General features: G+C 38.2%; 1 protein-coding gene across 1 annotated transcript; it reads right to left on the reverse strand.

The window, feature by feature from the left end:
• Positions 1 to 586: 586 nt before the first annotated feature.
• Positions 587 to 19,836, reverse strand: LOC122887147 (dynein axonemal intermediate chain 4-like). The gene is made up of 17 exons (XM_044220091.1): positions 19,415 to 19,836; positions 19,139 to 19,307; positions 18,847 to 19,010; positions 14,236 to 14,342; positions 13,803 to 13,959; positions 13,374 to 13,513; positions 12,040 to 12,204; positions 11,501 to 11,686; positions 11,095 to 11,249; positions 9,043 to 9,129; positions 8,752 to 8,906; positions 8,393 to 8,556; positions 7,744 to 7,856; positions 7,462 to 7,560; positions 5,072 to 5,298; positions 4,800 to 4,953; positions 587 to 3,530 (listed from the first exon to the last, which is right to left on the reverse strand). Exons 1-17 carry the CDS (start codon positions 19,648 to 19,650, stop codon positions 3,486 to 3,488), a joined length of 2,523 nt encoding a protein of 840 aa, XP_044076026.1. The 5' UTR covers positions 19,651 to 19,836; the 3' UTR covers positions 587 to 3,485.
• Between the last annotated feature and the right edge of the window lie 5,481 nt (positions 19,837 to 25,317).

The raw sequence follows: 25,317 nt of genomic DNA on the forward strand, positions 1-25,317 counted from the left end.
TACGGAGAAATGTTGGCCATATATTCATATATTCAAGTCTTCTTGGCCATCAGGAAAAAAAATAATAATAATATAAAATAAAATTGTGATTTTCATTCATTTATATGCAATTGAATAAAAAGCACTACTACTTTGGATAATGCTGCTGTAACCACGTCTGACAAATTAACACACTGTACACTGGAGTATTAGCATGTGTCTCAGAGAGATCATTTTGGTGTTAGACAGGTGATGTCACATATTAGTTCAGGTGACAAATGGACCAAGCTTCAATATAGTCATAGTCGTTTTAAAGCAAGCGAGGCGTTTTACCACCTTACCGGCCTGAGTAACTCTTTGAGTTTACATTACATCACAGAAGTAGCATCAAACTGGAGTACATTATATGAAGAATGAAGGGGATTAAAGCATACATCTACTCCCATTTGAAGTATTTTTGGTTAAAAATGGTGGTTGACCTCATGATGAGCAGTGACTGGAAGTCTCGGTGTATACTGTACATCACAGTGGCATGTGTATTGCAACACTGAATTCAAGGCTAGGTACGACCAAGTTATAAGGATTAAAATCAAGAAGTGACTACAGATCAGTAGAGGAGGGTTGCCACTTTTTGGTTTTCCATCTGAATCCCCTTTTTAATGTAACACAGTGTTTAAACAATGTAGAAATAACATGAGTGGAGGAGTGGAAACAAAGCCATATGACTCTCAACTGCAACTGCACTTTATCATTAGAACCTTAATAAACAAACAAAAAATCTAAACTTAGTTATTAGTAAATGTTTGTTTTGACTTGAGCAAGGAACACTGAGCATCAACAGCTTATATACATATAGATCAGTATAAATCAAATGTATCAAACAAATCAAGGCACAGAAACTTTGGATCACAGATTATCACAAATAATAATAATAACAATAACAAAATATTTGGGAAATATTTTTAGTTGCCAACAATAATTTTGGCAGCCAAAAATGTCATTCATGCAAGTCATTCATAAAGGGACATTTTTCTGTTTGTGTGTAGCTGTGTTAAAACATTTTTCTCTTTTCTGAGCAAATGCACGTGTTGAGAATATTTGTCTTATGCTTTTGTTTGTTGCAACATGAACACTAATCTTGCAAATGCAAAAATCATGCAAATGCTGTTCAGTTTTGAAACTGTGCTGTTACTATTATGAAATACAGTATACTGATCTGGTCGTGGATTATGTGTGACCATCATTGCTGGTGTTGTTCTGGGAATATATTGTCTGATCACTGGTTTATTCAAAAGAAAGAAATATAATCCTTTAAGATATAATTTGATTTTAAAAAGCTGTCTTTAGTGTTGCTTCAGAGATTGTTATTTTTAAAATGAACAATAAAGGTTGCTGATGATAAGGAAATGATTCCGTTTACCCTTGATTATGCATGCATATTAGTAGAATGGGTGAATGTGGGCCTTTGTTTCATTTCACATCCCGAAGGATTTACATGATGACATCTTGTATTGCTTAAGGTCTAGTCATTCAAAAGAAAAATCTTGAGGGGATAAGGGATGAAACCCTCCATGCAGCCAGTTTTGTCTTCGTCGTCAGTGTTGTCCCAGTATCTGTTGACACTTGTCATCATAGCAGCAAAGATACTCAATATACATCAGAATATTATGTCAAATGTAATTTGATAGGGGACAAATATCCCCTGAAAACAAGTTGAAAATGACATAATCATCTCTTAACCTTTGCACCCATTGATATATTGTATCTGAATTTAAACCTGCACTCATCAACTAGACATTGTGAACGTGCTCAAATCAGAAGCAGAATATTTCGTTAGAAAAAAACATGTTGTGAATTTTGGAAATGGTTACAGCTATCTTTTTTAACGCTCTGGAGTTATTGGAAATGTTTGGATCACATGGAAATTGTCCAGCCTTGATGTTATGCTCTGGCATCCTCCATCAGCTGGGCCGGTGAGTCAGTGACACGGCGCTGCTAGCTTAAACATACATATGAAGTTCGCGGACGTAGTAGCAAATCTGTCCGTGGGGGGAAAAATACAGCAGATATCTTAATTACAACCAGATTGAGCTAGCAAAGCAGTTTTGTATTTAGATGTGTGGTATTTATTCAGTTTGGGAAATCCCACGATCTATCTCCAGAGTGATCATTAGCTCAAGTCAGCTGGCTGACTCAACAGGGACTAGAAACCGTCTCTGTTGCTAGGTTCTTACTAAGGGTCGGCCTACTTGCTGGAGTAGTAAACTAGGTTTCATTACATTCTATTACTCTACTGACTGGATTCTACTGATGTGACTGATTGTTTTCTGCGATAACACTTGCAAAAAGGTTTTCATTTTGAGAGACATTGTCCCACAATATGAATACATTTTTATTATATCTTTTATTTTGTTGGTAACTGTTGTATAATCGTAATATTACACTGGAGGGTGAGCTTTAGCGTCATTATTGGCACTTCAGTGATGCTTGCTGTGCCAATAATGACGATGTGTAATATTGCTTGATTATAGAATAGAATATAGGAAATAGACAAGAAAATATAACTGAACTGTCAAATGACAACATATAATGTGAAAAACATTACCACTTTCATTGTCATTTCATGACACACATTTTTTATGATGATAAAAAAAAATGGCATTTAGTATATTTCATTCATATGGGTTTTGTCCACATCATTTGTTGTTTGGGACACTTCTAGGACTTTCAAGTGTCTCAACTGCAGTGTCATTAAAGGAAGAGCAGAAACTGACTACTGAGGTTAAAGGTGCAATATGTAAGAATTGGCCTAGCCGTGCAGCTAGCAGTCCTACAGTACCGAGGTGATTTACAGCAACTCAGACCAGGACTCTGACTTTGAGGACAACGAAGAAACGGCGGGTTCAGGAGAGGCGTGAAGCAGGAGAGGAGTGAGAGGGAGGTCGGGCATCAGTCTGCGCCCACCTCCAGAGGCCTGAGCGGGGGTTACGGCTGGGTCAGCCCTGGGGTGCCAGGAGCCAAACCCGGCAAGAAAACCATCTCGGTGCTGTTGGACTGAGGGCAAACTAGATGCTACAGTGACTCATTATCGCATCTTGAGGTACGAAGTGGTATTACGTTAGCATGCTAACTTCAGTAGATATCTCTGCAACACAATACATAGACGTCTTTGACATAACCTCATAACTGATTTTTTCACATTCTGTTGATAATTTTAGTTAATTTTTGAATGTTTAAAAACCTAAATTCTTACATATAGCTCCTTTTAAAGAACATCTTTAAAGCTTGAACAGGCTTTTGGTTTTTCACTCTTAACAAACTCAGCTACCACTATAATTAGTCTGATGGTTTCAACAGTAAAGGCCAATGTACAATAATGACTGATGCCAAAATGCACTTATGTTTCTTATACATCTGTGCATATACTTTGTATTTCTTTGTACTGATACATATTTTGCAGACACAATCCCAAATGGTTTGGGAATACATCTGTCTGTTTCTTGAAGCTATCTGGAAGCTGCAGAGCAGATGATGCCTTCCAGAATATGCACCTGAAAGAAAAGATCCAGAGAGACACTTTGAGTTGTTTGTCAAGTGAGCTGACCATCAGGTATCAGGTCACTGACTGAGGAAAGAAGCTTCCAAATGGCATCAAATGCCTCCCAGCTAATGCACATTAATGCAGACAGCAGTATGGTATTATGATAAGAAAAGCCAAGGATGATTACATGGGTGAATGATAGTATGACATTATAGTAAGTTCAATAAAAGCTTATCAATTGCACAAAAACTGTCACAAATGTATTGCCCTGACTGAATAGCGACTAGTGTTGTTTGGGTTGCCTAGTTGTTGCTTGTTTCCCTTCATGTGTCCTTGGGCCTTGAGTGTTTTGCACTAGGCTACATTTCAAGTGACCAGAGAAAGGGCTCATTTAAATTACTAGTAGTTAATTAGAAGTATTGCATTTGTCCCACTGTCAAACTATACATAGGTAGTGGCGGCTCTGGTGGTGCCAAATCTTAAAATGCGGACCCCTCCTCAAAAACATAGATATATAAATATTATTAACATTTTAAATGTATAAGCTACAATAATGGCCAATAATTTAATGAGCTGAGAGGAGAGATGCTTTTCTGGAGAATACTGTTCTTCTCTGTGGAAAATATACAGTAGTGCTAACAATATACAGCCCACCAAATTTCAATATAGGCCTACAGTATCTCAGATGTTAATATATATTTCAGTACCCTGAATGTATTATCTATTGCCTGACATCTGCTTTCAGGGCAGATGATGTTGAATTTACATTTCAGTGTGTGTATGATGTGGACAAACTTATTTTAAAGCCGATTACATCTGTGCAGTTAGGGCTACATCTACAGTAAGTTGTAGAACAAAAAACATGTTTCCCTTATAACTGTCAGACAATTTAAATAACTAAGGTAGATTTCCAGCTGTGCGATCCATGCATAAAATTACATGCTGTGCATCTGCAAAATTGGGGACTGCAGATGCAACGTACATCTGCTGCAGTATAACAACAGATTTTTAACTGACTGAAGTAAAACAAACAAAACTCAACATAGCTGAACGTTTCTTTGATGTCATGATTGTGGGGAGATCTGAGGGAGCACCTCTGCCAACATGCCCAGCTCTTTGTGCTTAAAACTTGGTCTGAGCCTCTGCACATGCAAATAAACATGATCAACTGATAACACATGGGGCGCTTCTGGCTCCGACATCACTAAGTTGTATGTATTTCTATTTGCATCATTAATGTATCTATTAATATAAAAGGCCTCTTGTCCCTCAGTTTTACCTGGCTGCTCTCTCCCACACTGAGGTTCTTGAGCTGGTAGACAGTCACTTGTCCATCACTGTCTCCTACCAGGACACAGTCTGTCTGCGTGGCAAACAGCAGGGACTTCATCTTCACACCAGGGGCAGCAGGCTGCACAATGATTGGGTCCAAGCTGAAGGAGAGAAGTGTATATGGTGGGCACACAAGAGTACTCTTGGCTCACGTTTCACATCAGAGAGATGAACAGGGTTAAACTGAGTGAGACAGATTCTCCCCTCAGTCTGACTCACATGCTTGAATTCAGGTCCCAGATCTCCAGCTGTCCCTCATTAACGGCTCCGAATACTGTGGCCCGCTTTGGGAACCACTTGATATCGTACACAGCTCTCTGGTTGGAGGTGAAGCCTAACACAGGGTTAAGGTGGTCCCGCTTCCACAGCTGGATGGTCCAGTCAGAGGAGCAGCTCAGGAACACATCAGGACTGAGTGGACACCATGTGATGCAGTTCACAGGACACTGAGGGGAAAGATGTGAAAGTTACTGAGGTTCTCTCTGATTACTCAAACTTGTGGCAGAACACAGACCCAATGAATAACATCAGCAATAAGAGGTCACAGAATTCCATTTTAACATCTAGCTCTCAAATCTAGAAAAAATGTATTGCGACAAAAATGTATTACAGAGACCCAAGAAACATTAAAGATTTAAGGTGGTCCTAGAGAGAGAAAGATGAGATAAGCAGAATTTAATGAATGCATTTAATTCAATGCTATGTCTCAATATAACAGAGGACTCATATGCTAATTTCAGCCACTCCCAAATTGACCATCTTGTTGATAGGAAATGACATTCCAACAATCTGGAAGAATTTCATTTAGCATGGCATGGTAGTCTTAAAACATATAGGAAAGCCCTCTGTAATGCCAGATCAGCATTATATTACACATCATTAATAGAGGAAAATAAAAACTACCCCAGGTTTCTTTTCAGCACTGTAGCCAGGCTGACAGAGAATCATAGCTCTATTGAGCTACTGTATGTATTCCTATATCCCTCAGTGGTAATGACTTTGTGAGCTTCTTTAATAATAAAATTTTAATTATTAGAGACAAAATTCATCAAGTCCTGCCCTCAACTGGTACCGATGTATCTTCAAACACAGGAACCTTAGAAACAGCTGTAAAACCTGATATATATTTAGACTGCTTTTCTTCTATCGACCTTCTTCAACTAACTTCAATGATATCTTCATCTAAGCCATCAACCTGTCTCTTAGACCCCATCCCAACTAGGCTGCTTAAAGACGTTTTACTCTTAGTTAGCACTTCTTTACTGGATATGATCAATCTGTCTTTATTAACAGGCTATCTACCACAGTCCTTTAAAGTAGCTGTAATTAAACCGCTTCTTTAAAAGCCCACTTTTGATCCAGGGGTTTTCAGCCGACTATAGACCAATATCTAACCTTCCCTTTCTCTCTAAGATCCTTGAGAAAGCAGTCGCCAATCAGTTGTCTTAATAACAATAGTTTATTTACAAATGACCTTTTAATTGCATCAGACAGTGGGCTTGTCTCTGTACTTGTCCTAGTTCTTAGTGCTGCATTCAACACCATTGAACATCACATCCTGTTACAGAGTGCTCTCCCAGAATGCGCAGTAGAATGGTTCCTAGAGTCTCCAAAAGTAGAATGGGAGCCAGAGCCTTCAGTTATCAAGCTCCTCCTGTGGAATCAGGTCCCAGGTTCAGGAGGCAGACACGTTTAGGAGTAGGAAAAGGTTTCAGTCCTAGTTTCAGTCCTAGTTTTAGTCCTAGTCCAAACACTAAATAATTAGTGTTTGGATTCCTCAAGGAATATGGAATGAATCAGCAGTATTGACGTCAACCCTTTGATTAGTTTTCCAATTATTAAAGAGTATCCTTAAGACCTAATGTTGAATGCTTTTCCTACCTTTACACTTTTTTGTAAATTTTTGAAACCTGTATTGTCTACATTAGGTTGCAGTCTTCTTCTAGGCTCTTTTATTGGGGCGTTGCTTCGTTTTACAGCGTATTGCTGCCATCAAATGTCAATATATGGATCTGTGTGAAACTGCTAGATGTCATGCAGCTATTCTTACTTTTTTCATTTGCTAAACAGGGCCAGATTTTGAGGTAAATGCTAGTTTTCTTCACCAACACATTGGGTGATATGACATGCAAGCCTAGTTACAACTGGTAGATGTTTTCAGCTGATGTAAGGATGTTCTAAATCATGAGCTTTGCTGTATCAGCCTATCTCTAGTCAGCAGAAATGTGTATTATGTCCCCCCTGTCCTCGTGGTGTGCATATCCTTCATTGTGCATGTGCCAAAAAATCCTGTTCATCAAAACGTTGTTCCACAGTGCTACTATTCAAAGACTCCACAGGGTACCTGTCAATCAAAATTAATAATAAGTAGCAGCATCACTTAAGTTGAAAATGTTGCTGCATTTTTACAGGAAACAGCTGAGGGCCAGTAAGCAATGCATTGTGGGACAGAGCATTAATGGATTTAACAAGATCACATTTGATGATATGAAATATGAGCTTCTGAGGTTAGTGTGGAATAGTAAGCAAAGGCCTCATGGTCTTTTGTGTTTTACTGGCTTTAAACCAGTCTTATCAGAAGGAGGTGGCTTTTATCCTGATGGACTTACAAAGTGTTTCCTGTAAGTCTCCAGAAACTGCTGACTATTGGAACACGAGCACTTGTGGATGAGACCTTCCCATGTGCCAACCAAGTAGATACTAGAATCCTGGAGGAATAATGAAACGCAGGAGAGAAGTGTGATCCATGATTACAATGATGAAAACAGTCATTTATGAAGTAAAGTCCACAAAACAAACAACCTTAAAAATACTCATTTTACAAAAATAGACATTGTCAGCACTAATTAGCTGCTGATTCACAGCCACAGCCCTGCATTAGTGTTACTTACTGTTGGATGGAAGTCAAAACACAGACCAGGAGTCAGTGCTGACACAACATTTTCTGTCTTGTTCCCTCCAGCCTTCTTCTTTGTATTATGAATCTTCTTGAGCTTCATCAGGTCTATGAGAAGAGATTCACAACTGGTTGTGAAAAAATAATGTAATAATAACAATATTCCTCGTTTTCTTATTTGTTTGAATTATTTGTTACAAAGACAGCAATTCAACATGAGCACATTCTCATGGCTTTTTAAACACTAAATGTGTTTTGATTTTGTCTTTCTAAGTCTCTTTGCAGTTCCAACATGACAAAAATGGCTAATCACCATCATTTTTAAACGAAAGTTAAAATAAATAAATCAAATCAGGTGTATTGACAGAACTGCCATTGACTACATTTTTGTTTCCCTGTCCTTTAAACTTTTCTAAGCATGTTTTACATTTGAAGAATCTAAAAGGTCTTGTGTCTAATATCTTATGAGTTCACAGCGCTTTTATGAACTGTTAAAAAGGTGTTTCTCTTTCAACAGGCTTTGTGAATGGGTTACATTGCAATTCTGGTTTCTCCTGAATTTATGTATGCTCTCCGAGTGTTTATCACTATGCGCGTCAAGCTGAATTGACAATGGTAAAACCACCACCTGTTGAGTACTGTACCTATGCAGTCGAGGCCATTGTTGCAGACAAACCACTTGCTGATCCTGCCATCTGCAGCCACAGAAAAGAGAGCTTCTACATTCTCCTCTCCTCCTCTTAAGCTCAACTCTTGTTGGGTCCACCTGAGCTGCCACACTGGCCCCAAGTGCTTGTTGGGACTCTCACTGCACAGAGACACACACACAAAGAAGTAAAGAGCAATATCAAATTCAGTTCAATTCAATTTTATTTATATAGCACCAATTCATTGCGCTTTTCATATAGCTTTTCATATAATATTATTAGCGTGAGTAGCAACAGCAACTATTATTTGCATCGTGTGATGTAAGAGCTGAACTGTCCACACACACGGTCCTCACCTGCTGCTGATGACACATGATTTGTTGTCTTGACTCTGCACATTGTAGATAGCGATATTGCCATCTTGCATCCCCACAGCCAACTGACTGGGATTGTTGGATGAGAAATCCAGGGAAGTTACAGCGCTGTCACAGTGGATGACACGCTCAGGCCACTGCAGAGGGGACACATGACAACATCTGGAATGGACAGCTGGCACTCCCACATGAACTAAATCCTCAGCATTCTGCATGCTGTCGAGCACTGGAGAATGATAGCTGAAAGTTTGGTAAGGTAAAAAAAAGTCATACCGTGGGGTTTTTGAGAGACCAGCAGCACACCAGGCCTGGTTTCTGGTTACTGGAGTCAAACTCACTATAACCCACAGCCAGAAGGTCCTAGCAGAGAAAGCAGAGCACAAGCACCTATGTCTTAGTGAAGTGGCACACATTTTACTTATTTGGTAGAATCCACTGGCGTCCCCAGGTCATTTTGAAGTTGCTCGACGTCCTCCCAGATCCATTCTTCACATATCTTACAATCTATTCATAACTTTGTCATCATCATGTCCATGCTGTAATTTATTATGTTGGTCTATTCTGTACACACGACATCTATTGCATGTCTGTCCGTCCTGGGAGAGTGATCCCTCCTCTGTTGCTCTTCTTGAGGTTTCTTCCATTTATACCCTTTTTGGAGAGTTTTTCCTTATCCATATCGAGTGTCTAAGGACAGAGGGTGTCATATGCTGTACAGATTGTAAAGCCCCTTGAGGTAAATTTGTGATTTGTGATATTGGGCCATGTAAATAATACTGACTTGATTTTGTCGGGGCTTAAGCCCCGAACGTTTTGAGTGTAGCCCCAGATATCATTTTAAATGTAAGCCTATGTGAAGTTCTACAAAAACTTAGTGTGTGAATGTGCGATAGTCATTGTAACATAATCATTGTCTGATGTTCAGCACTGAGTGACTCAAATTAAAGCAGGAAGAGTAGAAGAGGAGAAATGGCAGAGTGTACAGGTCCAGGTGAAAAAAAACAACTCTATCTTTTGGGATTTTTCCAAAAGAGAAGGAAGGGTAAGAAGTTAGCCTATGTAGTAACTTTTCAATAATGGCTGGAATTGCCTGTTGATTTATAATATGAAGTACATTTTCTCTTCATCATGATTGTAGGTGTCGTTGTTTAGCTAGCGGGCCATACTCGTCTGATCCCACAGCATACTTTTATTTTCCTTTAGCGGGGTTTTTTCTCGTAAATAAATCAAATTTCCATAAAAAATGGTTTCCTAATTATTTTACAAACTTCACGTTGCATAACATTACGTTACGGTGTGACTCCAAAATGAACTAAACCAGTAAACGACTCATTAATTTTACAATAAAGTAAAAAGTCTGCAGCAGATGATGGAGAGAGAGAGAGAGAGACAGAGACAGCAGCCTGTTGTCTAGGTGCAATCGATTAAATCTCAAAATTATCAAAGATAATCATAAATAATAACTTTAATTAATAAAGTCCTCAGGGCACCACTCTTCTTAAAGAAGAGAAATGATAGCCAATCAGTTGACTGAGTCTCATAAAATACACTAAACTATCAATTTGATATTACCATCAATAGCTAGTAGGTTGAAGGATTTGGAGTTCAACATAGAAGAGGTTGGCAAATGATTCACTCATGTGCACCATTAAAGAAATCAGCATAATTATACACAAACATTTATGTGTCCGTGTCCAAAATGGCTGCTTGGATGAAGATGGCATCAAACAAAAGAAATCAGCGGCCACATGGCTAGACAAAGAAAAACAATGGCTAGGCTGTGTGGGTTAAGGTTGAGGGTGGCTCTGTTAACGGGCATACATCTCTCCTTTTACAGGTACTGTCTGGGGCCCGTAATCAGCTCGGGTGACTCTACTGCAGAGACGGATCCCCCACACAGTCTCCTCCTCCCTGGCCTCCTATACTACCTTATTTGATTAAACCTTTAAAATCACACTGTTGTGGCGTGGTCCTTGCTAGTGAACTCTTTAATCAATGCAAAACATGGTATGTTAACAGCTCCTAGCAACCACTACTGGGACTAAGTGAAAAAAGTATGTTTTTGCGATGTGGGTGAACTAACCCTTTAAAGAATAATACAGACTAACAAAATGTTGTCATTCACAAAGACATACTGCAGACATGATTAACATTTGTATTCAATATTCCACATTGCTAATAATTAGTGAACACCATTAAATGGACATCAAACAATACTGACAGATGTGATAGAAACATTCCAAAACACCATCAAAGACGACAAAATAGCAGTGATTCAGATGTACAGGAGCAGTAGCTGTTTTTTTGCAGGTGTGTCTGTGTTACCTGGTTCTTCTTGTTCCAGGCCATGCTGCTGATGCTGCGTCCCCTGTTGAGCTCACAGCTGAACGCCCAGAGACGCTCCAGGGCTGGAGATCGAGGGCTCTCTGTATCCCCCTCCCTCTGCTCCACCGTTCCAGGCTTCACTGGACTGTCTGGGTCTGACACAATCATTACATTTATACTCACTTTTTCATTCAGATGCTTACATTTTATTCATTAGTATCCATTAACACTTTATCTGACCTCACCTATGATTGGGAGGCAATACCTGTGTATGTGTATTGTACCAGTTATGAGGTGTGAATTGCACCAATCTAGAGAGCATCTTGAGACAGCTGCATTATCACTAGTGTGTCAGTGCTTCTGAAGGGAAAAAAATGCAGCCCATGCGATAATGAGCTGAGTTTACCTTCTAGTACCGGCAGTTGTCTGTAAGCAGCCAGCTTGGGTTGGAAGGTGTTTCCCAGTATGCTCCTCTCCATTATTAGTAAGCAGTGTTGGAATTTCTCTGACAGCATGATCAGCTGCAGGTCTGACTCTGCGTTTAAACTGTTCCCAAACACTTCCACTTCTTTCAGTGAGTTAGCAGCACTGGCTTAAGAGAATTACAAGAAAATTATACATGCAAGTTATTGCAAAAAATCCTAAATTAAGATTTTTTTTTTTTTACTTCACTGCTTTATTACTTCAGTTCTGAATCATGAAAGGCAGAATATAGACGCTTTGTAATAATATACTGTCTGAATGACATCAAAGTCAGCCAGTGGTCTCACCATTTTCTCTGCACAGTATCTAAAGTATCTAAGAGGTCATGTTAATTTATTTATACAATGTTGAATCATCCATCACAAACAAATATTTGAGCATTCTCGGCTATTTGGAGTGGAATTACACCCAATAAAACCCCGACTAAAGCAGAGCATCCTCTCCAGTGTCCTTCATTGTTACCTGTACTGGCTGTGCTGCCCTCTGACACGCTCCTCTCTGCACCTCTGCTGGCGTCCACAACAGCCTCTGGAAAAGCAACCCTCTCTGGTTCAGGGCTGCACACTGTTCCATCCTGCTCAGGGCTGATCAAAGTGTTATACATGTCCCAGGTGGTAACAGTCGTGGCTGTGGACATGGAAACATTTGAAAAGTTTGTCCACTTTGAAAAGCTGAACACTGTTTATCTATACTAACTGTGCACTGAAGGACTGGTTCTATCTGGAGAGAAAACCTGCTATCTGTAAGTTTAACTTTGTAGGAAAAAACAATAATCAATTAATTGTTTGTCATTTTTCAAGCTAAAATGTTCTGGTTCCCGCTTCTCAAATGTGAAAGTAAATTGAATATCTTTGGGTTTTGAACTGTTGGTCAGACAAAGCACGACATTTAAAGTCATCACCTTGAACTCTGGGAAAATGTGAAAGGCATTAATCACAGTTTGCTGGCATTTTATAGACCAAACACATTCATCCAGAGATTAATTGATCAAATCCAGAATCCAAGGAAAACCACAAGACTCAGCTCAGCACTCCTCTTTCAAAGACGTGTGAGGTTTTCTGAACGATTTTTCACTTCCTACAACATAAAGCACTTCTACAAGTTAACTATTAAAGGTGCACTGTGTTTTTTCATCAACAAACAAAAAGTTATGTTTATATTAAGTGTTTCTCACCAAAAAGCATTGTGTGTGTATCTTTGATGTCTAACAAATGTTGAATGCATTTACTTCCTCATAATGTTGCGATCAGCAGGGAAACCCAAATGCACTCGGACGGACTCAGGTTATAGTACTAACCATAACACATAAAACATTATTTAAATTTTAGCATTTTTTACATTCATGTTTGCTGCAGTCTTCTTCCTTACAGCCTTTGCAGGCACATTGCTACACTTCTTTGCGCATTACCGCCACCAACTGTCAATCAATAGAATAGTAGTGAAACCAGCAGCAGGAATGTGTATCATGTTGCCCATGTGCTTGAGCATGGGCAACAATCGATCATTTTATCCCATGTAGTGTGTCATAGTGGACGACAACCAACGCCGCATCTGGGACCTCACAACATCCCGACAGAAAGACTAGCATGTCCGAATTTTTTTTGCCTTCCACACTCAATTCCACGACGTGTTGCTTCCGTGATGTACACCAATAGGAGCCTCTTGCTGTAACAACTTTACAATGTGATGTCAGTGTTGTGTCTTCAGCTCGTTTCACTGCCCCAAAGTGGCCATAAGAAAAATCAATTAATGCAGTTTTAAGATTGTAAGCTCCAAGGGAAAACAATGAGCCTAACCTGTGTCCACCATGACCATGCTGTCGCTCTGGACCTGTTTGTTTTTAGCTGCTCCATTCAATGTCTGCATTGATCGATCCACGTACTTTTCATTGCCCATTCTGTTCCTGTAAACCTCAGCATACTGATTATTTCTGTCTCTGTGAAAAACAAGGTGAAGATGACACCAGCTTGTTAAAACCAAAGAAGAATATACATTTTTCAATTATTGATCAAAGATAGAATTCACTTCTATTCAACAGTCACATACTGCATCAGTCCAGACAGTTCCATAGAGAAATACATATCAATCTCAGTCTTTTTTCTTTTTCTTTTTTGCAGCTCAAAAAGATTAAGAGTGGACTGTCTTTCCCAGGGGAAGTCTCGGAGTAGCCCCACTCAAAGCTGGCTTGATACACATTTCGGAGATTGTCAAATCACTTCACTCACATGATAGCTTCTGCGTCATCAGCATCCACTGACACAAAGGTGCTGGATATGTCCAGCAGTGAAATGCTGTCTGTCTCAGAGATGTAGACATCTATGACCTCTTTCAACATGTCTTCTGTCACGTGTTCTTTCACAGTGTCTCCTTTCATCTGCACATCTGGCAGGGAACAACAGACATGAAACAGAAATAAACAAAATATATGTTACAGCTACCTGCTACAGAGAACTGTGACATTCAATCACATAAAATGTTGTAGATGTAAGTGTATGTTGCTGCATTTAATTTAAATTAATTTATTGTTGTGTACCAACATTAAAGAGCTCAAAAAATAATGACTATAGTAAACAGTACTAAACAGTAGAACAAAAACTGATAATGGTATATATCTTTTTTTTTTAATTAAATAATAAAAACAATTATATTGTAATGAACCTGGGAAGTTGATGGGCATGTCCCGTTTGGAAAATGTATCCTCAATCTCCTCATTCATCGATTCTATGGTAGACTGGCTGGATATTCTGCTGCTTCCTAATACTGACCTGCAAAACAATGAGTACATTTTTACATGGTGAAAATGTGTGGCAACAAAAAGAGATGTCAGACACTGTTATTATATATGATACAGTGCCTTAGTGCCTTCTAAAATATATGGCTACAATTACAAATCATTAATTTATTGCCCAACATCATCTCTCTTATCAATAAATCATACATTCGACTATGTATAGGTGATTTCATTGATTCTTTGTTAATTTATATTTAACAAAGCAGTCTGTGGTAAACAATCATATTATATTTTATTATTCAGTTTTCCTAAAGTCAAGTAATGTATCATATTTGCTATATGAGTTTCTGAGACCTCTACGTCTCAACAGGATCAATACTTTCCTGAAAAACCTGTTGTATGCAATCCATAGACTTTATATATATATATATATATATATATATATATATATATATATATATATATATAGTCTATGATGCAATCTGACACATCTTCTGCCCTCTGGTGGCTTAACTATGGAAAGCCAAGTGGACCATAAACATCTCAGAAATGTAGTGTACCATCCAACAGGAACATTTAACACAACAACAACAACACAACAATTAACCCCTTGGTGAGGGTACAATTGTTGCCTCCATTGTAGCGTCACTGAGGCACAAAGAAATAACTGCCTAATGTGGGACTTTAACCCCAGTCTCCAGCACCAAAGGTCAGCTCTAACACTGAGCTATCTGTATTGGGGAAATGTAAGGGGAGATATCAGTGGAGAGAGTGAAACCATCAAAGACCAAGGTACGTTTGAACCTTGCGGGCAGAAACCAGAAACACAGCAAAAAGCACAAATTCAGCTCGATTTCTCGTTCCGTTCTTACTGACAAAACACATTTACCATTCAATGTTTTGTTTTCATTGGTGGGTGGGCCTTCAGTGCCCCTTTGCTTCTCATTGGCTAGTGTGCGCTACCAATTATGTTTGTGCACACTCCATGTTTTCAAAATAAAGGTTCTTTGCCTTTAGACAGTACAATGTCAACACAAACATATATATATAGAGAGAGAGAGAGACAGACAAGGTTTCGTTAAATTAAATTATCTGATCCATAACTGCACTACAACCTTACAGTATAATTTTCATTTAATTTTGCATTACTTGCACCATGTCAACCTCACATGTAGGCTACTGTATGTACAGTACAAAAAGGTGCCCACTTTTTATTTAAGTTACTGTTTAGAAGTATTGTATTGTTGATAAGTATTTTTCTTTGCTTTTTATCTTTAGCTCTATGCTGCTGTAACAGAAAAAAATCCTGGTGGAATTAATAAAGTACTCTATTTATCCATCTTACTTGTACTGGCAGCTATGATGGCCTTTAGCCTCAATAATAATTTACTATTATGCTCTTACTGAGAGGTGCCACACATAATTTTGTTTTATGACCTAAATGTTTTTCATATTCATTTTCAAATGCTCTGTTGTTGATGCATGGATTATAAAGTAATGCAGCAGCGTTTTATTGCAGGTGTCGCAAAGTGTGAACCTCCTCATCAATAGGTATGTACACTCAGTGTCTCAAAAAATAAATAGAAATGTGGATATTTTGACAGCTAGACAAAAACAACAAGAACAACAACAAAAAACAGCCAGGCATCTATAGACAGGTGTTTATGCAGTGCCAATGAGCATCATATGAAGCCTCAACTATTGTGCAGTAAAACTGTTTGGGACATCTCATCCAGGTAGTAATCCAGGTAGTATCATTTAGAATCAAGCTCTCACTGGACTGTAGCCTCCATCAGCTGTGAGCACGTGGAGCCACTTGATGGCAAAACACACTCAATGTAATTCTGCAGACATGTTAGAGAATCATCCTAGGTTTCATGTCTACTCAAGCAGACTGACTACATTCATACTTATATATACCTGGTTAAGAAAAAAGAGGGGCATTGGACCTTTGTAGCCCATATATTGTCATTTAGCACAATTATGTCTGCAGCTGCTATCCATCCATATCTTACCTGATTTTTAAATTCAGCAAAGAAATAATATCTTGTATGAGTATAAACTAAAAATAGGTATCTGTACGTTTGCCTGTTTTTTAAACACATATTTAAATATACAATTGATGCAAATATTCAAACAGTATTTTTAATTTATTCGAAAGTGAACATAAAACATATCTGCAACCAGTGCCATGGCAGCCCCCTCCATGCACAGAAAGACATTACCTGAATTCTAGTTAAATAGAAATACATTACCTGAATAAAGCTAAATAAGGAAAGTCCTTTAACAATTTAATTTTAATCATGGTCTTTAACATTAAATAAATACAGAAGTGAGGAAAAATCATATACTTTGACTAATTTTCTCTTGCTGAAACTGGAAGCATATCTCAATAAACCCCAAAATTCACAACTGTGTAATTGCATTAAATTAGACACATTTATGATTGTGTGTATCTTCAAGAATAAAGGAATCCCACAGGAGACATTACAGATTTAAAGCTTTTTTGAGCTTATTGCTATCTGAACTAATAAACACTCACTGTCTCCACAGATATCTCCTCTGATATTTTAACAACACAGATAGCTTAGTGGAAGAGCAATAGCCTTTGGTGCTACAATGAACCCCTTGAGCAGGCAACAATTGTAGCCTTGCCCAGGTGACAATTGTAGCCTCGCCCAGGTGACGATTGTAGCCTCGCCCAGGTGACGATTGTAGCCTCACCCAGGTGACAATTGTAGCCTGCCAAGGCAACAATTGTAGCCTCGCCCAGGTGACGATTGTAGCCTCGCCCAGGTGACGATTGTAGCCTCGCCCAGGTGACAATTGTAGCCTTGACCAGGTGACAATTGTAGTCTGCCGAGTCAACAATTGTAGTCTGCCGAGGCAACAGTTGTAGCCTCATTGAGGCTCAAAAAAAAAAGATGCCCATTATGGGACTAGAAACCTGGTTTCTGGTTATATCTATGTTGAGAAAAATTCAGGGGAGATGAATAGTACATTTATTTTGTCATTAGGAACAGAACAAGAAATCAAGCTAAATTTGTGCTTTTTGTTGTGTTTCTGGTTTCTGCCTGCACGGTTCAAACGTACCTTGGTCTTTGATCACAGGTTTCACTCTCTCCACTGATATCTCCCCTTACATTTCTCCAACACAGATAGCTCAGTGCTAAAACACTGACCTTTGGTGTTGGAGACTGGGGTTAAAGTCCCACACTGGGCAGTTATTTCTTTGCGCCTCAGTGAGGCTGCAATGGACCACTTGGCAAGGCTACAATTTTTGACTCGGTAGACTACAATTGTAGCCTCTGCAGGTGACAATTGTTGCCTTGCCCAGGTGACAAATGTAGCCTGCCGAGGCAACAATTGTAGCCTGCCAAGGGGTTCATTGTAGCCTCGGAAGGCGACAATTGTAGCCTCGCCCAGGCAACAATTGTAGCCTGCCGAGAGGTTCATTGTTGCATGGCAGGCGTTTTTGTAACGTGCCTGTTGGATGGTACACTACATTTCTGAGATGTTTATGGTCCACTTGGCTTTCCATACTTATCCGTGCACTGCAGGAAGTAACAGGCCTTTGAATGTCATATCCAAAATGGCTGCCATCATGTTGTGATTTGCAAGTTTTTGGCAGGGAAATCTTTGCTAATTTGAAAAGGTTACAGTAAGAATAACATTTATATTGTTACTGATATTTCAATATGAATATTTACTGTATTGAAGCAACTAATATTTCGTACCTTGTTTGATAGTAAAATCGTGTTAAAAAATGTGTGTAAAAATTTGATACAGCAGGTATATAAGGTAATAAATCCCTCAATTGTCAATTGCATTTCATGATGTATCTGCATTATGCCTACCACAATGCCAAAAACACTGTTTTGATGATTTAATTAAACTAATTAAAGATTTAAATGTCATCTTAAGATATATTTTGAGTGGAAATTAAGACATTTATATGGGTTATTTATATACGGGTTTTTTTATATATGGAACCTGCTCTCATGATAATAATTTGGATGTTGCAATGGCTCTCTTGCTAATAATTGTCTTTTTCTTATCGATTTTTACTAAAATAATTCCATGGCTATCATAATCTGTATGTTATATTGACCAATTCAGTGTGTGTGTATTTTTTAGATGGCAAAGAACAGAAACTCTTTTTTTTTGCCAACACAAGGAAAAATAAAACGGTGGCAAAAAGGTTCCTGTTTGAAACAAAAGGAACCTAATTAAATGTTCCAAATGCAATGAACAACATTTGTTTTTGTTTCTAAAATAAATATTGTTGTGATCAATAAATTGCCACAAAAGCCTGATGAATCAAATATTATGTGAATGATAAAAAGCAAAAACAAAAAAATGGTATTTTGCCAAAAGGTCCAATAAACACTTCAGTTTAAAAAAAATTGAATTGGCTATTTGGCTGGCTATTTGATGTGACAGGCTTCACAGGGTATAGGATCCAAGCCCTCATGCCATCTCAGATCATCTCCAGCTGTTCCATCAGTTCAGCTGCTGTAAAGAATGAGCCCTGGTACCTGGAAAAAGGCATAGTGAAGCTCCCGGTGGCTGTTGTCTGGTCTGATGCTGATCCAGCAGAGATTTCATCCAGAAAGAACCTGTTGGCCTTGGTCTGCACAGCTGCTGGATCTGCCCGGTACAGCGGCTGAGGAGTGACGTCATTGTCTTCTTCATCAAACACCTGCAGACAGGAGAACAATTACCCGCCAAGCTACAATATTACTGCTACTATATCTGCTTACTGCTGCTACAAACATAGAAGGGACGGTACACTAAGATAAATACTTGGAGCCTGCTGCTATAAGTTACCCGAACAGCTTGTCTCGGAGTTTGAATGACGCTCTTCTCCAGAACTTTGCTGCCACCGCCAAGGCTGAAACTTTTCCTGCTCGGGGAGCCGACAACGCTGTTGGTGTGTCTTGTACTTTGGTTGACTCCATGTATACCTGATACTGAAATATTTATTGTTCTAGAAGAGCTGGGAGACAGCAAATAAATTAGCATGACAGTCAACATGGCTCCAGTTTGTTTGCTTATAATGACCATGTCGACAAAACGACTTGCTGTGAAAAAATGTCAACTTACGGCCTCAGCACCAGAGTACGTCTCTTCTGTCTTTCTTCGTTTGCCACAGACATTATTGTAATGTTGTTGTATGGCTTCCCGACTAAGTTACCACAGCAACGTGACGCCCCGCGCCCCTGCTGGACAGGCCATAATAATGCAACCTCTCCAACAATGTGCCGCCGGTGTGTTTTTCGACACCACATAGAAATGAACGATTCATAAATAAAAGAAAGAGAAAAATTACTTGTAAACATCAGCTACCAGCAGTCATTGTTGTGGCAAGTGGCAGAATGTGATAAAAAAAAACCTTCAAAATCAAAAGTGACATTGTATTGTACATATTGTCTTTATGTCACTTGATGCAAGATTAGTAAGTAACTAATCATTTTTATGATTGTGGCCCCAGGTGATTTTTTATTTTTTATTTTTTTTGCTCAACTGTGTATCTAAAATGACAAAGTGTTTGCCATCCTGATGGTGTTTAGATCACAATAAATCATCGCAATTCAAGAAGTAGATGTGTGCAGCCTTTTAACATATACGAAAACCTAAGAGCTGCAGAAAATAAATGATCTTTTCTGATTGCGCTCTCTCTCTCTCTATACTGTATATATATATATATATATATATATATATATATATATGGTGATTATTGGCGATTATTCTTTGTCAAGGACAGTCAGAGATGGATGCTGCAATGTTACATGTGACCTGTCACCACATGTTGTATGTCCATGAGTTGAGTCCAAAGTCATGTTACATTTTAAAGAGAAGAACAATTGCACACCTGTCAACTGACAGGTGACAGGTGCGTAGGAGAAGACCGTGAGTTGACAATGCAGAACAAAAGACTCCCGCACACTGTCAGTTTCAGTACACAGACCTTCATCAGGTTATTTTTCAAGCAAATTAACCTGATTGTTATTGTTGTTATTAAATATCTCTGACTGCAAGTGAAGAGGACATGACACATTTAAAAAACAATTAGACACGCTGTAAAGGAAAACTGCATAATTCACAAGGCAAAAAGCAAAGATTAGAGGCAAATCATAAAAAATTATAGAATTTTGTGTTGCATATGTTTCTTCTTTATTGACCTGTTAATCGTCTTGCAACCCTTTAGATTCATCTTGTGAACCTTTGGAAGGGACCCCCACTACCTTATATTATGATTCATTTTGTTCATATTAAATAAGTGAAAAATCTTAAATAGGTTTTTTTTATTGAAGGCACATTCAAGGCAAAAGAACAAAGGCCACACTCTGCCCTGCTACCTGTGTTTCATCCCTGCTGCCTTCTTGGCCTTAGAGTAGAGTTCTCTCTGCATGTCAGGGCTGAGAGAGTAGAATGGAGACTGAAGAGAGCATGTGCAGCTTATCAGTAAAATCCCTGTGATCTCTGCTCTTTGGATAAGATTCATATACATGACAAGAAAAATCCCTACCCATATATCTCTCAGTTGCTGTGTGTTGTTCTGCAGTTCTTTACATAGATTACATTTTTTAATCCTAAAGACAGTAGAAAGACCAGGCAGAAGAGGATGGGGGAAAGAGAGGACAATCAGAGAGAGGAAGAAAGGCAAAACAGGTCAGCACGACAGACATGGTAAACGGACTGTACTTGTATAGCGCCTTTCTAGTCTTCCAACCACTCAAAGCGCTTCACACTACAATATATTATCATAATTGTTTTCTTATCTATCATGCTGCACATACAAAGCTAAAAAAAAGTGAGCTTGTAACAAGTTCTCTAGGTAAAATGACAGTAATTCGAATTTATTTCAAAAAACCATGATGTGATTTGTGTCGTTGAGCAAACCACACCTGAGCATACTACAGAATATTTTTTCTAATCGTCAAGGTTTGGACTCAGGACAAAAGAGACAATAAGACATTTATCTGGGCGTTCTAACAAAAAAACACCTGATAATGATATCTGTGGCTGGTGGACTTGTCGTCCTGCTGATTATCATTACTGTCACAGCCATGGTGCTCACCAAAAAGTCAGGTACATTCTGCCCTTTTGGTCAGAATAAAACATCAGACAGAAGCAAACAAAGCTGAGCAGATGTTGATACACCAGTTCCAACAAGTACAAGCCTCTTAAAACAATGTTCATATCTGGTACCTGATTCAGACACATGATCATATGTAGTAGTTGAAGTAATAACATGGTCTGACCCCTGAGAGAGATGTGGTCTGGACCCAGGCTAGATTAAAGGAGTCACTTATCAGAGAGATTTGAGCAGCTTGTGTCCCTGTTTTGAGTTTAGCGGGAGTGATATAAGCTCCATCTCCATCCATATTCTGTCGAGGCAGACTTGGTGTTCTGTCCCCTGTGCAGAGGTGAGTGAGTGCTGCTGTCACTGGAACAGAGCCTGAGCAGGAGAAAGGATCAACAGCCTGTAGACACTTGACGCAGTAGCCCTTTCCAAGGCGGGCATACTGTAAAATGGCTTTGTCATTCAGTTTGTATCTCTGTCTGAATTTGGCAAATTATATATTTTGCCCTTTCTACATAATTTGTAAGATTTCTGTGAAATTAAGTAGGTGCCACACATAATGTATTGAACAGGATGCTACAACAGCAGCTGTGTTAGCACAATATCATATATGAACTTTATAATTCCATTATCCAAAGCTTTGTTTGATTAGGGTGGTCAAAATTCTTGTGATAACACACACTGTTAATTTTAATGGGATAATGTACCATATGTATATTCATTACTAGGCTTCATGTTGACCGTAGGTATTACAGAGAGATAATCACACTTTACCACACTCAAGATTACCTGCTAATTTAGAGGGGAACTCAAGAGGAGCTTTGACAGCTTGGAAACTACAAATGTAATAACATAAAAGGGGAGGGTCTAACAAAAATATGCTATAATAGTATCCAGCATTTTTAGAGCTTGACTGATACTAGGGACTCACGTCAGGGTATCTCGTCCTATGATCTTCAACTTTAACCATTCTCTTGTAAATCCCCCAACTTTATTAAAGCACAATACTAAATACTAAACTCCCTGATCTTGCTACAGAACCAGCACCATACCAAATCACAGAATGTGCCCTTAACAATGCTACGAACATAGGAAGGTTAAGTTTTTTTGCTTTAGTTTTAAAACATTGTGCTACTGCTACTGCTGAGTCTCAATTTAATTAGAATTTTCAGCATGTGGGATTTCAAGTAATTCTGAATAAAATGGCTGGAGTTAAACGCAGTGGTATTGCATGTATTTAATGACATTTTAACAATTTGATATTGATCACATAAAATCACTGAAATTTAGCAATTTAAATGTTACAGTTCTTAAATACACCATCTGACATAGTTTTTCAGCATTTTTTTACTGTGGCCAAATGCAAGTTCTTCAAAAAGTTGTACTTATTTGTGTCGACATTGAACTTCCATTAATTCCATGATATTGGTGTCGAATGGCTGCTGTGTATGATGGATGTGCCTCAAGTGGTAGACCAGGGTGTATGCAACTCAAAAGGCTGCATGTCAAAGTGTCTTTGAGCAAGACACTAACCTCAAACTGTTACAGGGTATATTTCTGGCCTTATTTGAGCAATAGATAATAAGTCAGTCTATCTGAGTTTTATTTACATGTTTATTTGATATTGGGAGCAGTTTAGGTTAGTGTTAGAATGAATCTACTTAAAGTTGTAAAATAATAAAACATGGAAAAGTCCAAGGGGGAGGAATTGAATCATTTTTATATGCACTTGTACTTAAGTTTTTCAATATATAGACGTGATAACAGTAGATCAGATTGATTAATCAATAATCAGGGCCATAGCTACCATTAAGGACACTGAGGTTATGTCCTCTGTATTTTTTCTGGGAATTTGGGGTGTTTAGTAACCTGGGGGGAGTTTACATTCTGCAATAAATAATTCATACGTGGTGGGTATATTTTAAACTGATTCCAGTATTTTTAAACTCAACCAACAAAATGAATTAAAGAATCCAGCTGAATTTTTTCCAGTGTGGAGAAAGCTTTAAAACAGCATTTAGACCTTTATGTTGTGAAATGAAATGGCAGTGCTGTATTGTACATGTCTGTAACTTGTAATCATTTCCTGGGACATTTCCTAAAATAAGAACCATGTAATCTGGAACTAATTATAGGGGAAATAGAGACAAAGTTCAGAGTCTGCTATTTTAGTTAGAGTTTAGGGACTATACGAAAATTGGTGGGAAGGGGGGATGAACATTATGTTTCACTTTTTTGAAAAGCAAGGGCCCTTCCCAGCATTATTAGTCATTTCTTTGGACCCTTGACTAAGAGAAGAACTGCAACACCCTCCCTGGTGGTGTCTGTGTTGGCTCTCTGACACCCATGAGACCTTGACAGTGTGTCACTGGCTATACTCATAATATATGTTATTATGGAAGCTAAGAAAAGCTGCAATTATTTTAATTTTGTTGAAATTTTATGTAACTGTTACTGAATACTTCATGTTGAAATTATTGTACAAACTACTGAACTTATAGCAATGACATATTTTACCATGAAAACCATCTATTTTAATTTATGTGTATGAATTCCCCTCTTTGAAATTTCCAGAAAGTAATTTTAAGTTTTGCGATTTCAAAAACTTTTTTGGGTGGTTCACAAGTTCATTCAATTGCTCATCTGAACTTTTCTTTTTGGATCACATGACAGACAGAACGTAACCTGATTAGTCTACTTGATTTTAATTCATGCTCGATTGATTGTCCTTGGTAGCCTGGATGTTAGAAGTGGAATGGAAGTTAGAATTTTTCATCTTGAACTTTGAATTTCACCAATCCAATGTGAGCAACGATTTTTTAATTTGAATTAAAAACATTTTAAAATAGATTTTACTACATTTCATTGCTCACACGTTTAATTCATATTCATAATTCACAAGGTATTATATATTAATTAGAACATTATAATTTGCTGTCATGTCTGTGATACATGAGTCAAAAGTAAAAAACAATTTTCATACTCATCAGATGATGAAAGTTAGAAATTACTTGCTGTTTTAGTTTACTTATTGATGTATTCCTGATGGACTTCCTCTAGCCAATTCACAACTCAGACACCAACTTCCTTTCCACAGTCGCACAACGCAACAGCCTGGCAGTCCATTGGTTTACAGTCACTGATCAGACCTCCCTGTTGGCTCAGCTTTCAGGTGTGTAGACACAAAGAACAGTTTCTTTACACAGTTTCTTTAGACATAGAGACATTCCCTTTCATATTTTCACTCAATGAATAATTGATGTACTGATAACAGGCTGTTGTGCTATGCTGAAATGCTTCATCAAAGCATTTTCTCCATACTTTAAATCCCTTACTTTGAAGCCATCTGGTGGTAGTATCAAGCACTACTACACAAAAATGTATGCCATCACAATACCATACTTTGAAAGAGGCCATAATCACGAACAACAAAATAACATACATAGTGGTTTTAAAATACAAAGCAAGTTAAACCATTCATCATTAGTATCATAAAAGCTATAATCTAAAAAATAATACTGAATAATAAAACTTTATTTATAGAGCAGTTATCAAAACAAAGTACAAAGTGCTTCACAACAAGAGAAATAAAATACCACAGTGAATGTTGAAATATAAAGGAATAAAATATATAAAATACACAAAAGCAATAAAATAAACAGCCAGTTCAGGTAAAATCAGGATCTGCTTTCCGATTAAAATGTGTTTTGAGAAGAGACTTAAACGAAGACACTGACTCAGACAACCTAATTTCTTCGGGCAAGTTGTTCCAGAGCCTCGGGGCCCTGATGGCTTAGTTTTCATCCTGGACTCAGGAACAGACAGAAGACCCTTGCCCGAAGATCTCAAACTATGTGAAGGTTCATAAGGGATTACAAGGTCTAAAATATAGTCTGGCAACACAACAGAGCCAGGCCAT

Source organism: Siniperca chuatsi, linkage group LG13 (assembly GCF_020085105.1).
Source record: "Siniperca chuatsi isolate FFG_IHB_CAS linkage group LG13, ASM2008510v1, whole genome shotgun sequence".
In the NCBI taxonomy this organism is placed as follows: Eukaryota; Metazoa; Chordata; class Actinopteri; order Centrarchiformes; family Sinipercidae; genus Siniperca; species Siniperca chuatsi.

Bases quoted from the DNA above. Each gene is read 5' to 3' on its own strand.
- LOC122887147 (XM_044220091.1), bottom strand. From the start codon at position 19,650: ATGTTTACAAGTAATTTTTCTCTTTCTTTTATTTATGAATCGTTCATT. The intron at 13,960-14,235 runs GTTCATTACAAT...GTTCCCTGCCAG, and splicing joins CATGCCCATCAACTTCCCAG to ATGTGCAGATGAAAGGAGAC. The intron at 4,954-5,071 runs GTGAGTCAGACT...TCTCTCCTTCAG, and splicing joins TGGGACCTGAATTCAAGCAT to CTTGGACCCAATCATTGTGC.